Consider the following 17,862-nt stretch of genomic DNA (forward strand, 5'->3'; position numbering starts at 1 on the left):
TTGAAGAGGAAAAAAAAAAAGGCAGCATGTGGGATTTGGTTGTTTAGGAAGAGGGGAAGGTTTGAGAGTGACAGCAGCGAGACGGAGCGAGCGAATTGGAGAGAAAGGTAGAGAGAGTGAGAGATGAGAGATTTGTGACATTTAGTGTGTTATGTAGTCGTTGTTTTGTGTGTTAGTGAGGGTGCTAATGACTGTCACAAAGGCAGATTGCAATGTAAACACTGTCCAGGTGGAAAACAGGAGCAGTGATACACCTGCTGTCAGGCCTGCAGGGTTTATCCCTGTGGTGTTCTCCTCTGTCTTGTGGTGGATTTTGTGTCAGTAAAATCTTTTACTGACACAAATAATTTGTGGGGCATCTTATTGTGACACCTGACTGTTTTCTCATTTTAGTTTTAGTGACTTTGAATGTGACATGGTTGTTTGTCTGCGTGAAGATCTGCTGGATCTGCTGTCTCTAGAGTTTGAAGAGACTGGTCTGAAAAAGAGAAAATGTCCAGTGAGCAGCAGATCCCTGTTGATGTCAGATAATGGCCAGACTGCTTCAAGCTGCTGGTGGTGTAATGATCTAGAGGACATTTTCTTTGGACTGAGCTGAGCATCACTTAAACACACACACAGTAGTAGGTGTACCTAATAAAATAACCAGAGAGAGTACGTCCGTTACAGCTTGTAGAATTATCATTAATTAGTCAGACTTTGGGTCAGCAGCGATAGGCTCCACTCAGTTTCACTGTTGATGTCAGTATTTGCATATAAAGCCTGAAGTTTTTTAAATGATCATGTACATGCAGAGTTGTAGTTCCTGATAGTGACCACTAGAGGGCAGTTATCTTGTAACAGGGCAGCAGTGTGATCAACAGAAGTCACCAGAACAATTACTTAAATAATTCTCTGTATTTTGATATGATTTAAAAGGATCACCTGTGTTCACTGACTTTTTTTTTCAAAGAAATACACTAAACCCAGTCCATAAAGATCCTGAAACACTTCAGCGCTGACCATAAACCCCAAAGGAGAGCATTAAAAAAGCGCCCAATGTTTTTAGAAGGTTCGGGTTTTCTCAAAGATTCAGAGAGTCTAAAACTTTGAAAGAAAAAAAATTGAAGGTATGACAGCAAAATAACTCTTAACCTCTGGGTTTATTTAAAAGTCTCACTTTGGATGGAAGGATCTAACAAGTTTAGAATTTTTGAGGTGTCTCCTACATTTTTGAAACCCATCATTCTGAGGAAAAGTCTGACAAGCTTTCAGAGAGAGCTTCTCATCAGATTTCTGAGGCTGATGCCATGGAGTAATGAATCAAGACCACTACAGTGCAGGGTGATACTGACAGTGGGTTCACTCCTATAATAATTTTTATGATCTTACACCCAGTTGAAGGACTTACCAACACTAAGGAACACGGCAAACACATGAATTAAAAACAGGCAACAGCCTTTAATTTATTTAAAAAGCAAAAAAGCAAAAAAAAAAAAAAAACGACCCAAATATAACAAGAGAAATACAGAAATTATTGAACTGTTGATGATATTTCAAGAAAGTCATGGAAATTCATCACCCAGGTTTTCACAGGTTCAGATTTTCACTTATATTTGAATTCAACTTTTGATTTCATCAGCCGCCCCTCATTTCTTTATATTTTGCTTTCAAGGAGTTCAACTTTCTGGTCAGTTTTCAAAGTGCTCTTGAGCAGTAGTTCTCCAGCTTTCTGAAGATCTTTTACTGTGTTTATTTGTGCATTTGCTGCTTTTTCACTCATTTTCAGTCGTTTTTGTTATGCCACTTATCACTCAAGCATAAAAAGGCTCCTAAGTCACGGGATGAGCCAGTGTTGTTTCTACACATCTTTAGGCACTTTTTTAAGCAGCCTGTAACAAAAACACATAATTTGTTCCAATTTCTTTGAATCTATGAAAAATACAAAAAAGAACACAAGTCATGTCCTTATAGAAAGAGTAAAGAATCTGACACAGGACCTGATAGATTCATCTGGACCTTCAGCTGATCATCTATTGTTCCTCATCAGAAATGGTCTCAGTGGCTGTCAACAAGCCATTCTTAAGGAAGGGAAACGGAGAGAAAAGGCTGAGGTATGAAAATTATGAAAATCATCTAAAGGTAGAAACACCCAAAGAAGAGCTTTGAATGTCCTTCAAGAAGCCTGGAGAACTATTCCTGAAGACTACTTAAAGACATGACAAGAAAGCTGCCTAAGAGAGTTTGCCTTATTTACTGTATTTACATGTATGTTTAAAAACGTGATTTATTTAAAGATGTACATAGCAAAGTATAAAGAATTCCCTGTATGATCCGAAGTGTTGAGTCCCCAGTTTACCGACAGAGGGCCGCGCAGACCCCGATGATGTAACAGCATGTTGGGTCTCATCAGAGATGACGCAGAGAGAGGAGCGCTCACTCTGACACTTTTCCCGCGGACAGCAGAGACTCTTGTCCAGGGCTGCCCAATCCCAGTCCTCGAGATCTACTATCCTGCAGCTTTTAGATGCATCCCTACTCCAACACAGCTGAATCAAATGGTTTGATTACCTCTTCAGCATGCCATCAAGTTTGGCAAAGGCCTGATAACAAGCCATTCAGTTGATCCAGGTGTGTCAGAAGAAGGATGCGTCTAAAAGCTGCAGGACGGTAGCTCTCGAGGACTGGGATTGGGCACCCCTGCTCTTGTCAAACAGTAACATCCATGAAACGTTAGAAAACAGCGGCAGTGCTTCTGCTCCGGGTATGTTTACTGATACACGCCCTCATTTTGCTTAATCTCGATTACCGCACGCATTCCTCTAACAGAGTGAGACATCTCGGTTTATATAGACGATCTTCGGCCCCACACGCCCAGCCTCAGCACCAGTGCATCTCCTCTCCGCGGGGTGCCTCCTCCTTCTTTCGGCACCAGCATCACAGGAACCCTGACAGACACACAGACGGAGGGAGGGAGGGACGAGGCCTCGGTGATCGCGCTCCCCGCTCCAGAGCTCGATTCCTCGCGGTCCGTTATGTCTTTGAGCCTGCTCCCCCTCTCGCCATGCCCGCCGCTGAACGCCACCCACCGCCGCTGCTCCTCTTCTTGCCGTCGCTGCTGCTGATCTCCTGCCTGGATGGGGTGGCGAGGGCAGCAGCGGCACTGGAGGAGGGCGGCGGCCTCACGGCCGGGGCCGGAGACCCGTCCGGCACCTACACCGCCGCCTCGAGCCGAGCCGCCACCCTCTCGGCTCTATCAGCAGGTAAACATAAACAAAGAGGAAGGGGGTGTTTGCTGGAGGATGGAGGGGGGTGGAGGATGGAGGAGGGGGATGTCATTGTTTCTGAAAATGGAAATCAGCTGCAGAGGAAACAGTGGGGCATGACTGATGGTGCAGGTGCGTTAATAAAGGGGGCTTTCTGCAATAAATTAGGAAATCAGGAGCGCACTGATACACTGCTGGACTGGAATCAGACAGTCCAGTGTAATAGGATTAATAGGAGGAATATGGAGGTGTGGAGGATTAGGCTTTTATCTTTTTGGCCTGAGCAGGTGATGTCTTAATGGGAGACAGGGAGGCTCTGGGGAGGGAGGGGAGTGTGGTAATCCTGTGCTGCTCTGCTGATACAGTAAGTAAAGTCTGTGTTTACATCCTGTCCCTAGTGAACACACAAAGGACAGCTGAGGCTGTGTGTGTGTGTCCGTCAATAACAGCAAACAGTGCATTTATCTGGAAGCTCGTATTTAAAAGTCAGACTGCATCTCTTCTGTGCTGTCGTTCGGTTCCTGGATGTATTTTTCCACCCTCCCCGCAGAAGTGCTCGCCTCATCACTTTTTCATGGCGAGAGAAAGGTTACGGAGCACGCAGGAGGGACACGTGCAACCCAGATCTCCTCTTTTTCCTCTGGCATCTTCTTTGCAGAGCCTCAGTTTGCCCTGAAGGTCCTGGTGAGAGATCTGGTGACCCGCCAGCCCCTGTCGGGGGCTTCGGTGGACGTCTACGTCAACCACACCTTGAGGACTTCTGCCCAGACCGGGGAGATGGGGGAGGTTCTGCTCTGGGTGCCGTACAGCCCGGGCCTCGGTCTGACCCTGCTGGGCAGCATGGGAGGCTACGTGCCCAGCCTGCTCCCCTGGAGCACCAATAAGAGACCAAGTGAGTAACCAGCAGAGGTGGGCAGATCGAAACAATTACTGATATCAGTACTGGATCAATACTTTATTTCTATCCTCAAAGTTCAGTATGTAGCCCACTGAATTTTATTAAATAATTTTAATTTTCAATTACCAAGTAAATACAGGGAAGATATTACCAATACCAATATTGGTATATCGGTACTGGTATTGGTGAGTATTGTTATTGGTCTAAAGTGCTTTAGAGACAGAATTCAGAAAGTGGGCTCACTGCCAACCTAAAAATGACCAAACCAGTAAATAATTTTTTAAAAGGTGACGTAAAAAACCCAAAAACAAGACTGTGGAGCTTACAGTATTGCTAGCACAGTTCCCACACACTCAGACACACACAAACACACTCGCCTCCATTATTCATTGTCATTATAGATTAATGAAGTGTCAGCGACAACACACAACTTGTCTCTGAGGTTTGTCCACGATGAGGCGATTTATGTTCCCAGTCGAGTGTAACTGAGCGTGGCGTCCTGTGCTCGCCTCATCGATCGCTCTTGGAGTCGAGGTGTCTGCCTCAGGCCGGCATGAGACCTATGCTTGTCTCAGCAAAGTGTCTTTGTCCTGCCAGAGCAGGGGGGTGGTGGGGATGTTTTTATTCTGCTGGCCTTAGTGTGGAGAAGGGGCAAGGGAGCAGGTGGTGATTCAAAGGGAAGTGGGGAGCAGGTGTTATGGAGGAGAAAATGCAGGAAGGGTGGGGGGAACAGTTGCATTAGCAGAGACGCCTCCCTTTTGTGGTGCTGAGCCAGACAGCTGAACTCTGCTGTGCTCCAATGTTTGGACGCCCTCTGCTGTTGGATTTGTAGCTCTACAAGCTACCAAACCAACAAACAAACACACCAGCAGATGTTATAGGTCATGAAAACCTGACAGATCGTTGTTGTTCTTCTGTACTTGTGATTGGCTCCTGATCTTTCTCTTTGTTCTCTGGCAGTTTTCTCCTCTGTCACGTTGCTGCTGCTGCCTCACAGTCAGGGGAACATCTGGCTGTATGAAGACTCCGTGCTCATCACCGGGAAGGTACCTGGTGAGTTCCTTCTCACACACACACACACACACACACACACACACACACACACACACACACACACACACACTGTGTTTAGGCTTTTAGTATTCAATTTACACTGCTTTAAGTAGGCTTTTGAGTGTGTTTGACAGTGTAAAGTGGACACACTTGGCAGAGACACTGAGACGAAACCAGAGGTGTCTAAACATGTGGCTTCAGAGGCTGGAATCGGTCTGCCCAGAGGTACGATTCAGCCCTCTGGATAGTTTGCAAACACTGCGCTGCTGTTCCTGGTTTGGTGCATCAGCCTTACTGCACAGCAGTAAAAATATATCCAGAGTAAACCGTCCCTCTGATGTACTCATTTCTACTTTTGTCTCCCTTGGTTACTCCCAGTGTCCTGTCTTTTTGTCAGCACCACTGTGTCCAAACCATTAACCATATTCTTAACTTTCCTTTCCATTCTTGCTGCCCTCTGTCACTCGTCTCCAACCGCTCCACCCTGCCTGTACTCTCTTGTTCACCATCTGTTACTTTGGGATGGTTGACTCCAGGTATTTAAACTCTGTGACACATGCCTCCCTCTCTAAAATGAATGTAGTGAAGCTGCTTAAGGCTAACTCCTGCAGGTATCACTGCTGTCAACCTTCAGCAAAGACAAATTCCAGATTTCAGACTGCAGAAAACTAAACAAACTGCTTTTCTGCACACAGGCTGCTCTTAGTTTAGTCAGTTTTTAATGTACTTGTGTTCTGTCACTGTGTACAGCAACCCAGTGGGTAGATGGCAGGGCCCCTCTTCTTTACATTGAAAAGACTTTCATTAGTAAAGTGAACATACTGACTGTAAGATCAACTACCCAGTGAGGGTTCATTTTAGCTAGTTTGCTTCACAGTTAAATCGATAGATTGAAACAGCAGACCAAACTGAGCTGTATGTGGCTACTTTACAAGTGACTTTAGTTCAACTAAAGTCACTTGTAAAGATTATTTGAGTAAAGAGAAGATTCAATTACACCTTTAAAAGGAGGAGCTGTTGTGGAAGTGGTTTGCAAAGCGGCTTGCAGATGTGTAACAAATGTGCAGAAGGCTGAATCGACTTAAAAAGCACATGTGCCCAAATTCCTACTGATAACCTGCCATTTTGTTTTCACAGACAGCTCATCCCAGCCGATGGTGAAGTTCCCAAAGAACATTCTCACGATCCCGGATAAGACCAACATCTCTTCGGTGATGGCGTACCTGACTGTACCACATCCCCACCTGGCGAAGGACTGCACCAACTGCACGCCGGGCTTCATCAGCAACAAATCAGGTAAAGAAAAACATTTCCTGATCAGATTTTTTAAACGTCACAATGACATTTGGTCCAGTTAAAGAGGTACAGAATGAAAGAGATCAATCATGCCTTTGAAAAATGATGTTCCACGTCCCAGAAACCAGTCTGTGGTGCTGAAGGGTCCACACACCCAGCTCACACTCCTTGTCAGTAGTGGGTTAGGGTGGTTCAGGTTTTGATCTACTGCTCCATCTACATCCCAACCTTTACCTCTGGTCATGAAATCTAGGTAAAGAATGAAAAAGTAAGGTCGTGAACAATGTTCCCTCTAATTTTCCATGTGTCTGAGCGAACACACACACTCCCTGAGCGGACACTTGGACCACTGTGAGCAACAGCAGACGACTGTGGTCATGCCAGCATTGAATCCATCCAAGTTACATGGTTTATTAAATTACAGCATTTACATTTATGTTAGACTACTTTTAATTAACTGCTTTAGCCCACTTACAATGAAAATGTAAAACAAAAATGTAGTCATTGACCTGTGTAGGATGTTAACACTATTGGAAGTAAAACTAACTTGAACTCAAATTTTGAAAACACAAATTTCTTCTTTTTTTTTATTTTATAAAGCTCTGAGTTGTATTATGAGTATGAGTCTGTGGTCTGGGAGAGAGTCCTGTAACTCTGTCTGCAAAATACAATATATAATGACCAATGTTGCGCAATTAATTATATAGTTACTTCTTCAAAAAAGTAACTGAGTTTTGCAAACAACGAAGTTTTTTGCAGCTATTTTTTTAAAAATGCAGCCAAGGTGTTTTTTTTTTAAATAAACATTTCAAACTATTTACAGCATAATCAGCTGTTTGGCATCAAATTTGATGCCATACAAATTATTTGTGCCACTCCAAAAATAATTTCTGTCCGCATCAAGGAGAACAACAGCCTGATACCTGCAGGCCTGACAACAGGAGATGTATCACTCCTGTAACACCTGTAACATTCAGCAGTCGCCTCATTGTTCTGACACACAACAAAACTATTGACTACACTACACACTAACGACATAAGATTTGCGCTATGTCGCAAATCTCTCACATCTCAAAACACCGCCGTCACTCCTAAAACTTCCATCCGTTTCTTAACAACTTGCCATATCATTTTTTGATTGGTCGACATGGTACTTTTTTCGACCAATAGGAAAAGGTGGGGTGTTTTTGGTTTTGTTTTTGCTCACAGGCGGAGAGTGCTTCCGTACTTCGAGCGTTTTTTCTTATAGAACGTTTCTTCCCGCAGTAAATATAAACAACGACAGTATTCAGGAAGAAACCAAACATTGCATATATTTTTTTTATCATAACTCTGGTTTTACGTGGCCTATCAACACAATTTAAAAACTGGTATAAAGTCAACACTTTTCCCGTCAGTTGTTCCGTCAGTCCTGCTCACATCTCCAATGGTTGTACACGTTGTCATTAACGTGGCTTCACTCCACATCAGCCACGCTGCTTCGCTAGCTAAAACACCGGTGTCGGCACATAAGGACGCTGTCGTAGCCTGTCAACGACGTTGATTAGCTGCGTATATACGAATGTGAATCGCATTATTGGCTGGACTATGGGATACGGTGGCATCGTTCTAATCCCATACTGGAGCAGCCAGTCACGTACTGACTAACACTGCAAAACAGAATTGTTGAAATTTTAATTTCAATTTCAATTAAGGTTAGATTTTTTTTTGTGCACAACGCAGATTTTCTGTGCGCAGAGACCGTGCCAGCAGTGGGCAATTGCACACGTGCGCAGCTTAGAGGGAACATTAGTCGTGAATACAAGGCAAGGCAAATTTATTTGTATAGCACAATTCAACAACAAGGTGATTCAAAGTGCAAGGGGCTGAGGTAAGCTTCCTCAGTAGGGTGGTTTGGCTCAGCCTCAGGGATAGGGTGAGGAACTTTAGGTGGTTTGGGTATCTGGTTAGGATGCTTCTTGGGTGCCTGTCTTTGGAGGTTTTCCAGGAACACCCAACTAGAAGGAGATCCTGGGGTAGACCCAGAACCTGCTGGAGAGATTATATATCTCGTCTGGCCTGGGATTGTTTCAGCATTCCCCAGTAGGAACTGGAAAGTGTGGCTTTGGAGATGGATGGATGACTTTTTTATTGAGGTACCCAAACAATATGCTTTACCATTTACATTCCTGGCATGGACTGTTTTGCAGTTTTCAGAAGTATTGATCTGAAAGCCGTGGCAGCCATCAGCGTCCTGCTGTACTCCGGTGGCGAGGAGATACAGGTTCGAGGACCCATCCAGATCAGTCTGCCGCTGGGCCACCACACACACCTCAGGGCCTCTGATACTGTGCCAGCCTGGGCCTTCAACCAGAAGACAGGTAGCAATGCAAATAGCAGCAGAGCAGCTGAATTACAAGAAAAAGACTTAAAAGAAATTTCCTCTCATGCTATTTTCCTTGCTGTTTGAAGGTGGCTGGGAGAATCATGGTCTGGGAATAGTTAAAACGGTTGGAAATGAGCTGGTTTGGACCTACACCGCTTCCCATCTGGGCTACTGGATCGCCGCCCCTCTGCCTTCATCAAGAGGTAGATACCTCATTGACCTTCATTAACACATGTGAATGCTATTTTTGTTTAGACCTGTTTCACACCTTCTTATACATTTATCCTTTTAGATTATCTGGGACATGCAAACTCTTTGGATTTCCTATCTTACCATACCTACCTGTTGGTAGGAATACTGGGTGGAACTCTGGCCATAGTGATCGGATTTCTGTCCCTGCTCTTGTGCCACTGTGGGTAAGAAACCCTTCTAGAAATGTTTTCAATTGACAATATATGCAATGCTGATCAACAAGAGGCAGATTAAAAAGGTGTGATCTAAGAGTGCATCCATAGCTTCAAGATTGCCTTCTAATGCATCGCTAAAGAAATCATCATAGCAGTTTTATTCTTCAGATTTGCCTGCGACTTTGCATACAGAAAATTCCTAACAATCTCAGAAAATGATAAAGCCATACAGAAATAATTACTTCAAGTTATTTCTGCTATGGGTTGTGCTTAGATTTTCACAGGCCTTTAACAGTATCAGTAAATTTCTCTTTGGCCTAACTGGTTACAATGTCACTTTAAATTAGAGCTCAAACAATATGGCTCAATATGGCAGTTTTTAGTAATCAAGGAAACAGTTAACAGTTGTTTGGAACAGATATAAATTTGCTATATAAACTAAAGACAATTTTTGGGCTCAAAAATTTCTAATTAAAACAGAACTTTGTTAGCTTCTGTTCTGACACCTTTCATACAGAGAAGGCTAGGCTAAAGCTGCTAGCTGTAGCCTTAGCTTAGCCTTCCCTATATATCGCTGCAAAAAATTGCTAGATTATTCAAGCATTTTTAGTAAAAATGGTAAACTATGCATGCTTTTTATCAGTAAAGTGGATCAGAAGACTGTGCAGCTGCAGCACTAGGAGAAATGATTGCCATGCTTGTTGCAACTCCACCATATCAGTTATCTTAACTCTGCACCATAGCACTGTATCAGCATGTTAAAGTACAATTATAAAAGACTGAACAAGGTCCAAACTGGGTCATGCAGCAGGACAATGATCTGAAGCACAGCAGCAAATCTGCAACAGAATGGCTGAAAAAGAAAAGAATCAAGTTGCTGCAAGGGCACAGTCAAACTGGGAAAATATACGTGATAAAAGTAGAAGAGTGCAGGTGCACAATTAGCAGAAAGGATTGCAATGCTAGTCTTAAGAGTGACTAAACAAACTGGACCCCTCACCTTCTACCAAGCTCTTAAGACTAGTATGACCTGGATGACTGAAAACCTAAAAAGACAGATTACAATGCTTGTTGCAACTTTAGCAATATCTTCTGCCAGAGTTATGCTAACTCTCAAGAGCTGCTTAACAAGTAAATGTGGTACTCTGTGTTCAGCTTTGATAGGCTGTTAGTAATGAAATAGTGAAACAGTTCCTACTTTAAAGGTTCTTTGAGTGAGTCTGAAAAGCGTGTAGACCAAAGCTTGTCCTGCTTAACTTTTGCTTCTCCCATGTACAGAGGTTCTTATCGAGAGCCCAGGAGGAGGAGAGCACGTTTTTCCAAATTGACGGTTGTAAAGAAAGACCAAACCACCTCCACCCACATGGAAGAGGGCTTGTTGTTCCGATCTGGCGACAACAGCCTCGCCACCTGCAGCATCCAGTGCGAACCGTCATCTACTCCAAGGCACAAAGCCAACTATAACATCTATGTGGAGGATCCAGGGACTCGTGCCACGGCACCGCTTTATGAGAACATCACTCCAGATCGGATGAAGGGTCCTCAGCCGCCACCTCACTACATCAACAGTGAGGAGGTGTCTCGATTAAGGGAGAAGTCGGAGCAGAACCGGGCCAACATCAACTGCGACAACTTCTTTCAGGATAAGCTGGTCCATATCTACAACCAGCCAGTGGCCATTATTCCCGCTCCCGAGCTCTTCAGTGCTCAGGAGCAGCAGCTACCAGGCTGCAAGTCCGCCACCTTCCCCCGCAACGGAAGTGAGTATGATGCTCACTCAGAGCCTGCAAGTAAAGACAGCTACACCCAGACACTACCCAAAGTTCCTCACCACCACTCACAAGGTGGGAGCAGCCCACAGCAGAGTAGCCAAGATGATACCCAGCCTCTGGAGACGCCCCCTCAGGGGCAAGGCCCTAACAGTGTGTGGGGACGCTACAGTAACCTCCTTGAATCCTCCGTCTCTGTGCCTGGGACTCTTAATGAGGCAGCTGGCATGGAGGGCTTCAACACCGGGCACGGCGTGCCCAGTGAGTTGCAGGGGATTTCAGAGCGCACCTTGCTGGAGCTGACACGTGGCAAGTCCTTGTCGTCTCACCCCAGAGCCTGGTTTGTCTCCTTAGACGGGAAGCCAGCAGCGCAGGTCCGCCACTCCATCATTGAGCTCCAGAGCCACCACCGCCCGCCAAGCAGCAACGACACCAGCCTGGACTCAGGGGTGGACATGAACGAGCCTCAGCAAAGCATCCGCGAGACGGAGCGTGACCGACCTTCTATCAGGGCTTCTTCCCTGCCGCACCACAGCCGTGGCGGGCGGTACGGCGAAGAGCAGGACCTGAGCAGCAGTGAGAGCGGCACCACTGCTACCTGCACACCAGAGGACCCGTCCCTGAGGAACATTTTAGATGGGAGCAGTGGGGCCATTCCGAATATTCCTGAAGAGCGTGATGGGATGGATACATCCAGCGCTCAGGAGGACAGTGAATCAAGAGGTACACCACCTCCCCGGCGCCTGAGGAAGGTTAGGGAGAAGGGGAAGACGGAAAAGAGGAGCGCCAAGCACATCCGGGAGGGCAGACCTCTGACCAAGAGAAGCTAAAGCTTCTCAGGCTCATTTCCCCACCCATCAGTGCTTCAGTTAAAATCCAAATTAAGTAATTCATATGAGTTTGTGTTCACACAGGCATTGTTGTTGTTGAGTTCTGTGATTGTACAACTTTGCCAAAGAATGCATAAGCTAGCTCAAGAAATGAATCAGCATCTGTGTCACGTTATGTAGCTGCTGTTAAGACGAGTTTGTGCACCGTGTTCTCTCATTCTCCCAAATCTGACGATCACCAGCGAGATTCCTCACAGCAGATGTCCATGTGAACACGATGTCCCACAGTATCCGGTTCTGGCATTATAGAGGGTGCCTTCTTACTGCCTGTAATCGTTAAATAGGGTTACGCAAAGGTGGTGTGTTTCGATATTTAGTATAAAAAAAATCTGGTGAGTTTGCAGGATGGACACAGATACAGGTCAATGTGTAGTGCACTTATCCTCACCATAAATGCCTGCTGTATATTAAATAAGACGAAGAAGCTTTCCCAGTCCGCAGCACTCGCATCTCGCTTTGTATCCTACTGCCTCATTCCACCATAAATGACGCTCTGGGATTTGTTAACTAAACTGAGTGTAAGTAAAAGGAAAACGAGCTTCAGCTTTCCAACTTTTGACTGACTCCAGAACCTTTGGATTGAAATTTTGATGTACATTGTAAAGCAAAGCAAAGCTGCCATTTTGAAGTTCATGTCTGAAGTTTAAGGTTTTTAGCCTACATCTGTTTTTGAATGCATGAAAATGAATGTTTTCACCGTGCGTATGAATATATTTGCATTTTACCGTTAACAGCAATTCATCATAGATTACTTAGAGACTGAATTGTTTTCCCATTTATTTCCATTTACAGTTGTCCACATTTATTTGTATGACAAAACGTGTCAAGACTTGTTTAACGGGATTCGTAAGAGCCCAAAGAATTAGATTAACTATTGGAAACAATCAGTGGTACAGTTGCTACTTTTCTTTGAGGGATACTGTTATAAATATGCTGTTGTCACACAGTGGACAAAGTGGACTTATTGTGCTACCTATTAGGTTTTAATTGATGAGGTCAGTGTATGTCTAAGTAACCTCTGCAAGGAAAAGTGCCGGCTTCAGTCTACTTTAAATACTTGCTTTCAGACAGTTTTTTCTGCTGTTGGCTCTGGATGATGTCAGAGAGTGGGGCTGTCTTTGCCCCACCCACTTGTTGTTCAAATCCTCTGTTTGTTAGTGGAAGCCATTTAGAAGACAAATAGTCTAAGATAGGCTACTCCAGGGCTCAGTATAAGGAATATTTATTATTTTGATCCTTGAATAATGCAAAGCTACTGCAGTAGAGTCCAAGAATAACAACATGGAGATGGTAACAAGCATAGCAAGTCCTCTGTAACTGAAAGAATCTGTTGCTTGACAATAAATTATGATTTGATTTACTTTTTTCTTAATACCTGAACATCTTTTCGGGTACAGCATTACCCTTTGAAACTAATTTCTTGACAGCATTGTGCAATTGGTGCCTTGGAGATCTGCTTTTAGCTGTACCTGCATGCCCAAATCTATTTATATATATATATATATATATACTCACACAGTAGGCATCAACATAGGTTTATATTTTCTAGAGGGAGGGAAAAAAATCTGGGTTTGAATGAACGCTTCAGTTTATAATAATGGTTCTCCTCTTTTGGTCCAGAGAGCGCTTCTTTGCTACACTGATATAGTGCAGCTCAACAGAAGGCAATGCCATTGTAGCGGTCTGTGAGCTCGTTGGTCCGTTGGTAAACCATTTCAACAACTGTTGGTGGTTTACTGTTAGAATGTGTACAGAGGCTCATTGTTTCCTGATACTGTATCACAGTTATTTCAATCACAAACGTATTTTTCTCTCCGGTTCACTATAAGGCTGACATTTGGTTGGATGGATAGCCATGTATATTAATGTTCCTCTCAGGATGATTTGTAAGAACTTTGCTGACCCTTAAATTTCCACGCTGCATCATCTTAAAGTCAAAGTCATAGACTGTATAAAAGATGGACCTAGCCACCAGAGCATCATCCATTGGCCTGTTAAGTGCTTCAGTGGATGAGTGTTTTCCCCAGCTGGTTTCAAACATCACAGCTGGTTTCAAACACTGTGATGTTTGAAACCAGCTATGATGTGTAAGGTGTGGATTTGACTGAGAAACTGCTTGCTCAGTATTAAGATTTTTAAAACGAGGTTGGAACGACTATGTTCTGAAACTGGCAACTTTGTCTGTAACTTGTCAACTAGGAACTGTGGGCGGTTTTCTGTAAAGGTTTATATGACCCAAAGTCTTTTTGCAGTCAGAGGACTCGCCCCCTGCTGGATATCAGAATGCACCTTTAAGGCGCTCCTGCATTAGCTTGACTTTGTCCATCCTTTAAACAGTCCATGGTCAAATTTTCAACGGTTCAGTTCCTGCAAGACTAATAATAATGTCTGTTGTACTTTGTGTCTAACCAGCAAATATGAGAAATATTAGCTGAAATAAGATGACTAAGGCCTCATTTACACAAGACGTAGAGAGCTGATGGCGACTGCCTGGCACTGGAAGGCTGCTAGGAAAAAAAAAAATCTCCAACCAAAAGAAAACTACATTAAGCTCTCCCATTATTCACTAAGGGTTTCCACAGTGGGCAGTGCTGCACATTTGATTGGGCAGGATACTCATCCTGATGCAACCCACAAGGTATTTCCTCCTGGTCTTGAACTGGGGGATCTTTTGCTTGTTGTGGGCAGTCGCTGTGGAATCCATTGCTAAGACCAGTGACCCCCTTGTAACTGCCGTTCACTATGGAAAAATGTGTTTTCCCAGATTAGCAAAAGGTTGTTGGAGGTTACTGTTGCTAGGTGAAGCTGGCTGTAACAAAATAGAGGGCCGATTTGGCACAGAGTTTGCACGGAAGTCTCCACCTGGTTTGCAAACACTTCATGTCTTGTCAACTACTCACGAAGCGATAGTAAAACTGTGAAGAATAGAGCACAGACTGTCTTTACAGTAAAAGTGTTGCCTTTTGAAATATGTTGGTTCAGCAGCTTTTACTTTGAACGCAAATGTTCTAGGTGGTGCTACACTTGTTCATGTTTCATTACCACTCATTGGTTGACTGGTGAGTGTTTGCAGACAAATTCCATGCAAACTGTGGACGACCGCAGTAATCTGCTAGCGACCAAAGCAATTGCAACAAGGTTTTTGAGGCAGTACCCTGTTTTGCAAACTATTTTACACAACGACAGCCAGCAACCACTCACCAACCAGTCAGGGAATACACATTTTATAAGGGGCGTGCTGACTGGTCTGCGGCCCTACAAGGCATATACATATACTCGCTTAGCATGTTAAGCTTAACTATTGTGACCATATTAGCATGCTAGCATTGAGCTCAGAGGACAACTGGTAGCATAAATCTGAGTACTTACGCTCTTAATATTTATACAAAGAAGTATTTTAGTGAAATATTGAACAAAAAGGCCAACCATACTCTTTCATGCCTTTCCTACCTGGCAGGACAAGGCAGGTTTATCCATGTTTCCAAGAAATCTTCAGTGGGTAAATATGGGTACCCACTGAAGGTCGGGTAAAAACCCACTAAAAGTGGGTAAAAATATCCACAATAAAACATTTAAAACTGTTGAACCATGATACAGTGTGAAAAACAATGGTTCAAATAGCAATATTTTCAAGTAAATTCACTTTTTAAAGAGAACAGTGCAGCAAAGCTTTTACCATAATTAGTCTTCCATCATTTTACGACTCTTTGGATTTCATTCTGTACATTCACGTGTGCTCTTTTGTATGTATATAGTAAAGATTTTATGTACGATGTGACAGTGATTTAAATCATTTGTGCTGTTTTTTTCTACCATCCAGAAGTGGAGATATGCACCGATTGAATGAAACAGATTTTGAGTGTTTTCCCCCCACAGGATTGTACAAAAAGCCTGAGCTTTGTAATTTTAAATGTAGCAACAAACTGAGCACTTGATCATTCAGTACGCTTACAGCTGAAAATATTTTTCTCCTGCTTGTCATCAGCTTTAAAAAACACGGTACACCCCAGCCTCAGCGGCCACTCGAGGAGTCGTATGTCAACACGTTGTGCTGGTACTTCTTGACAAGCGCAACAACTCCAATCACTGCCACTTCCTGTTTTTGAACGTGATTTGTATTGATTTCCATGTATAGTGTTCCCCTTGTGTATCTCACTATCGAATCGTCTGATTCTTCCCCAATGGACACCTCTTGTGTTTTTACCTCTGTAATGATGGTAGTGCTGTTAGTCTTGCCTTTTTTGTGCACCAAATTAATAAACTTAGTTGATACCAGTGAGAATTTATGGCTTTTTAATTAATGCTGTGTTGTAAAATACAGAAAAAATACAACTTTGCAAGCAAAAATAAATCTCATACTTGCAGATTCAAGTCTTTTTTTTCTTTTTCTTTTTCTTACTTGATTTTGATTAAGGATTAAGGATCTCCTGATGTTTAAAGAAACTGAAGTGCCTGATAGCACCTCGAAGTGAAGTCTGACTTTGCGGAGGTCTTCCTGTCACTGGTTCTAAAAGTCAGGGGGTTGTAAACAACATATCCATCCAAGGGGCAGGAGTTGGACTACCAAAGGATCGGGTCCACACAGTCCACGTGGAGCTGAAATGTGTGTGCGCATGTGAAGTTGACTAAGGTGAAAATTTAGAATATGAAATAACAGTTTGGTTAATGTTCGATTTTAATATGTAAAACTTTACACAGAAAAGTTTCACCTGAAAGGCCGTGTGATGCTAATTTTTAATGATTTCTTTCAACTGTTCTTTTTCTACGGTGGAATGATTGTACAGCTTAAATCTTTAATGTAACTCGTCATTGCTCTTTGCAGCATTAAAGTGATTGTTTGACAGCACTCATTGAATTGACCAATACTCAGAACAATGGGAAAGTTCAAGGAACTCCAAGTGACGATCCAAGAAAGAGAATTGTTGATTTACCCAAGTTGGGAATATTTTTTGGAGCCAACTGCAGATTCCAAGATCATCCATTTAACTCACTGTATGCAAGTACAGCTGTTATTAAGATCTATCACCATGTTTTAAAGGTCTGGAAGAAGACCCAAACTGTAAAGTATCATGACTGGTAAAGGTGAGGCTTTCAAACCTGAGAACACTGTACCAGCTGTCAAGCATGGTGGTGGTAGAATCGGAGGCCGTTTTGCTGCCAGTGGTAATGATACATTATACAAAATGGTTGGAATAATGAAGGGGGAGGACTCCAAATTCTTCACTTCAAATTAGCAGCTAGATGGTTGAAACTTGGACACAGTTGGGTGTTCCAACATGACAATGATCCCAAAAACATAAAAACTGGTTACAGAACAGATAAAGCAGGCTAACACTGAGCTTCTAGAATGGCCTTCCCAAAGCTCCGACCTCAACCCTGTTGAAAATGTTTGAACTGAGCTTAAAAGCCTAGATTGTGCCAAGAAACCACCCAATTTAAATGAATTCTTCCTATTCTGCCAAGAAGAGCTGTTAGATCTGAGCCAGGATTATTCCAGAAGCTTGTTGGTGGCTACCAAAGGTGTCTGGTTGAGGTCCAACATGCTAAGAGACATTAAGCCACAAATTAATGGGAGTGTATATGTATAAAATTAAAGTTGTGCACACAGTTCTTGTTTTTTAAAGCTTTTATAGATAGAATTATATAACATACATTAACTTTTTCCACCACTAAAAAAAGAACAGTTCAAAGAAAAAATCTAATTGATGCATGCTTAAATTTACACAAAATGTAACAAATCTACACTGCCATGAACAAAAATTTAAACCTAATTTTTCATGACTTGTTGCGTTAACCCTCTGATGTCCAAAATGTAATTCGCCATTTTTGACTACTTTTGATTTGACATTTGCATTTCACCTTCAAATTGTTCTTTTGTTTGTGTTTGGTTTTTTCCTTGCTTGTATCATTCTTTTCACCTCAGCCTCACGTCTGAATTT

At 43.1% G+C, this 17,862-nt stretch overlaps 1 protein-coding gene across 1 annotated transcript; it reads left to right on the forward strand.

Moving 5' to 3' along the window:
* Window positions 1–2,831: 2,831 nt before the first annotated feature.
* fam171b (family with sequence similarity 171 member B) lies at window positions 2,832–16,198 on the forward strand. The gene is made up of 8 exons (XM_085265117.1): window positions 2,832–3,242; window positions 3,904–4,137; window positions 5,104–5,196; window positions 6,334–6,492; window positions 8,682–8,852; window positions 8,944–9,060; window positions 9,150–9,273; window positions 10,543–16,198. Exons 1-8 carry the CDS (start codon window positions 3,044–3,046, stop codon window positions 11,861–11,863), a joined length of 2,418 nt encoding a protein of 805 aa, XP_085121243.1. The 5' UTR covers window positions 2,832–3,043; the 3' UTR covers window positions 11,864–16,198.
* The last annotated feature ends 1,664 nt before the right edge of the window (window positions 16,199–17,862 follow it).

Source organism: Mchenga conophoros, linkage group LG23, assembly GCF_057382185.1.
Source record: "Mchenga conophoros isolate Kocher_MC1m ecotype Shallow Benthic linkage group LG23, M_conophoros_male_GT1.1, whole genome shotgun sequence".
Lineage (NCBI taxonomy): Eukaryota > Metazoa > Chordata > Actinopteri > Cichliformes > Cichlidae > Mchenga > Mchenga conophoros.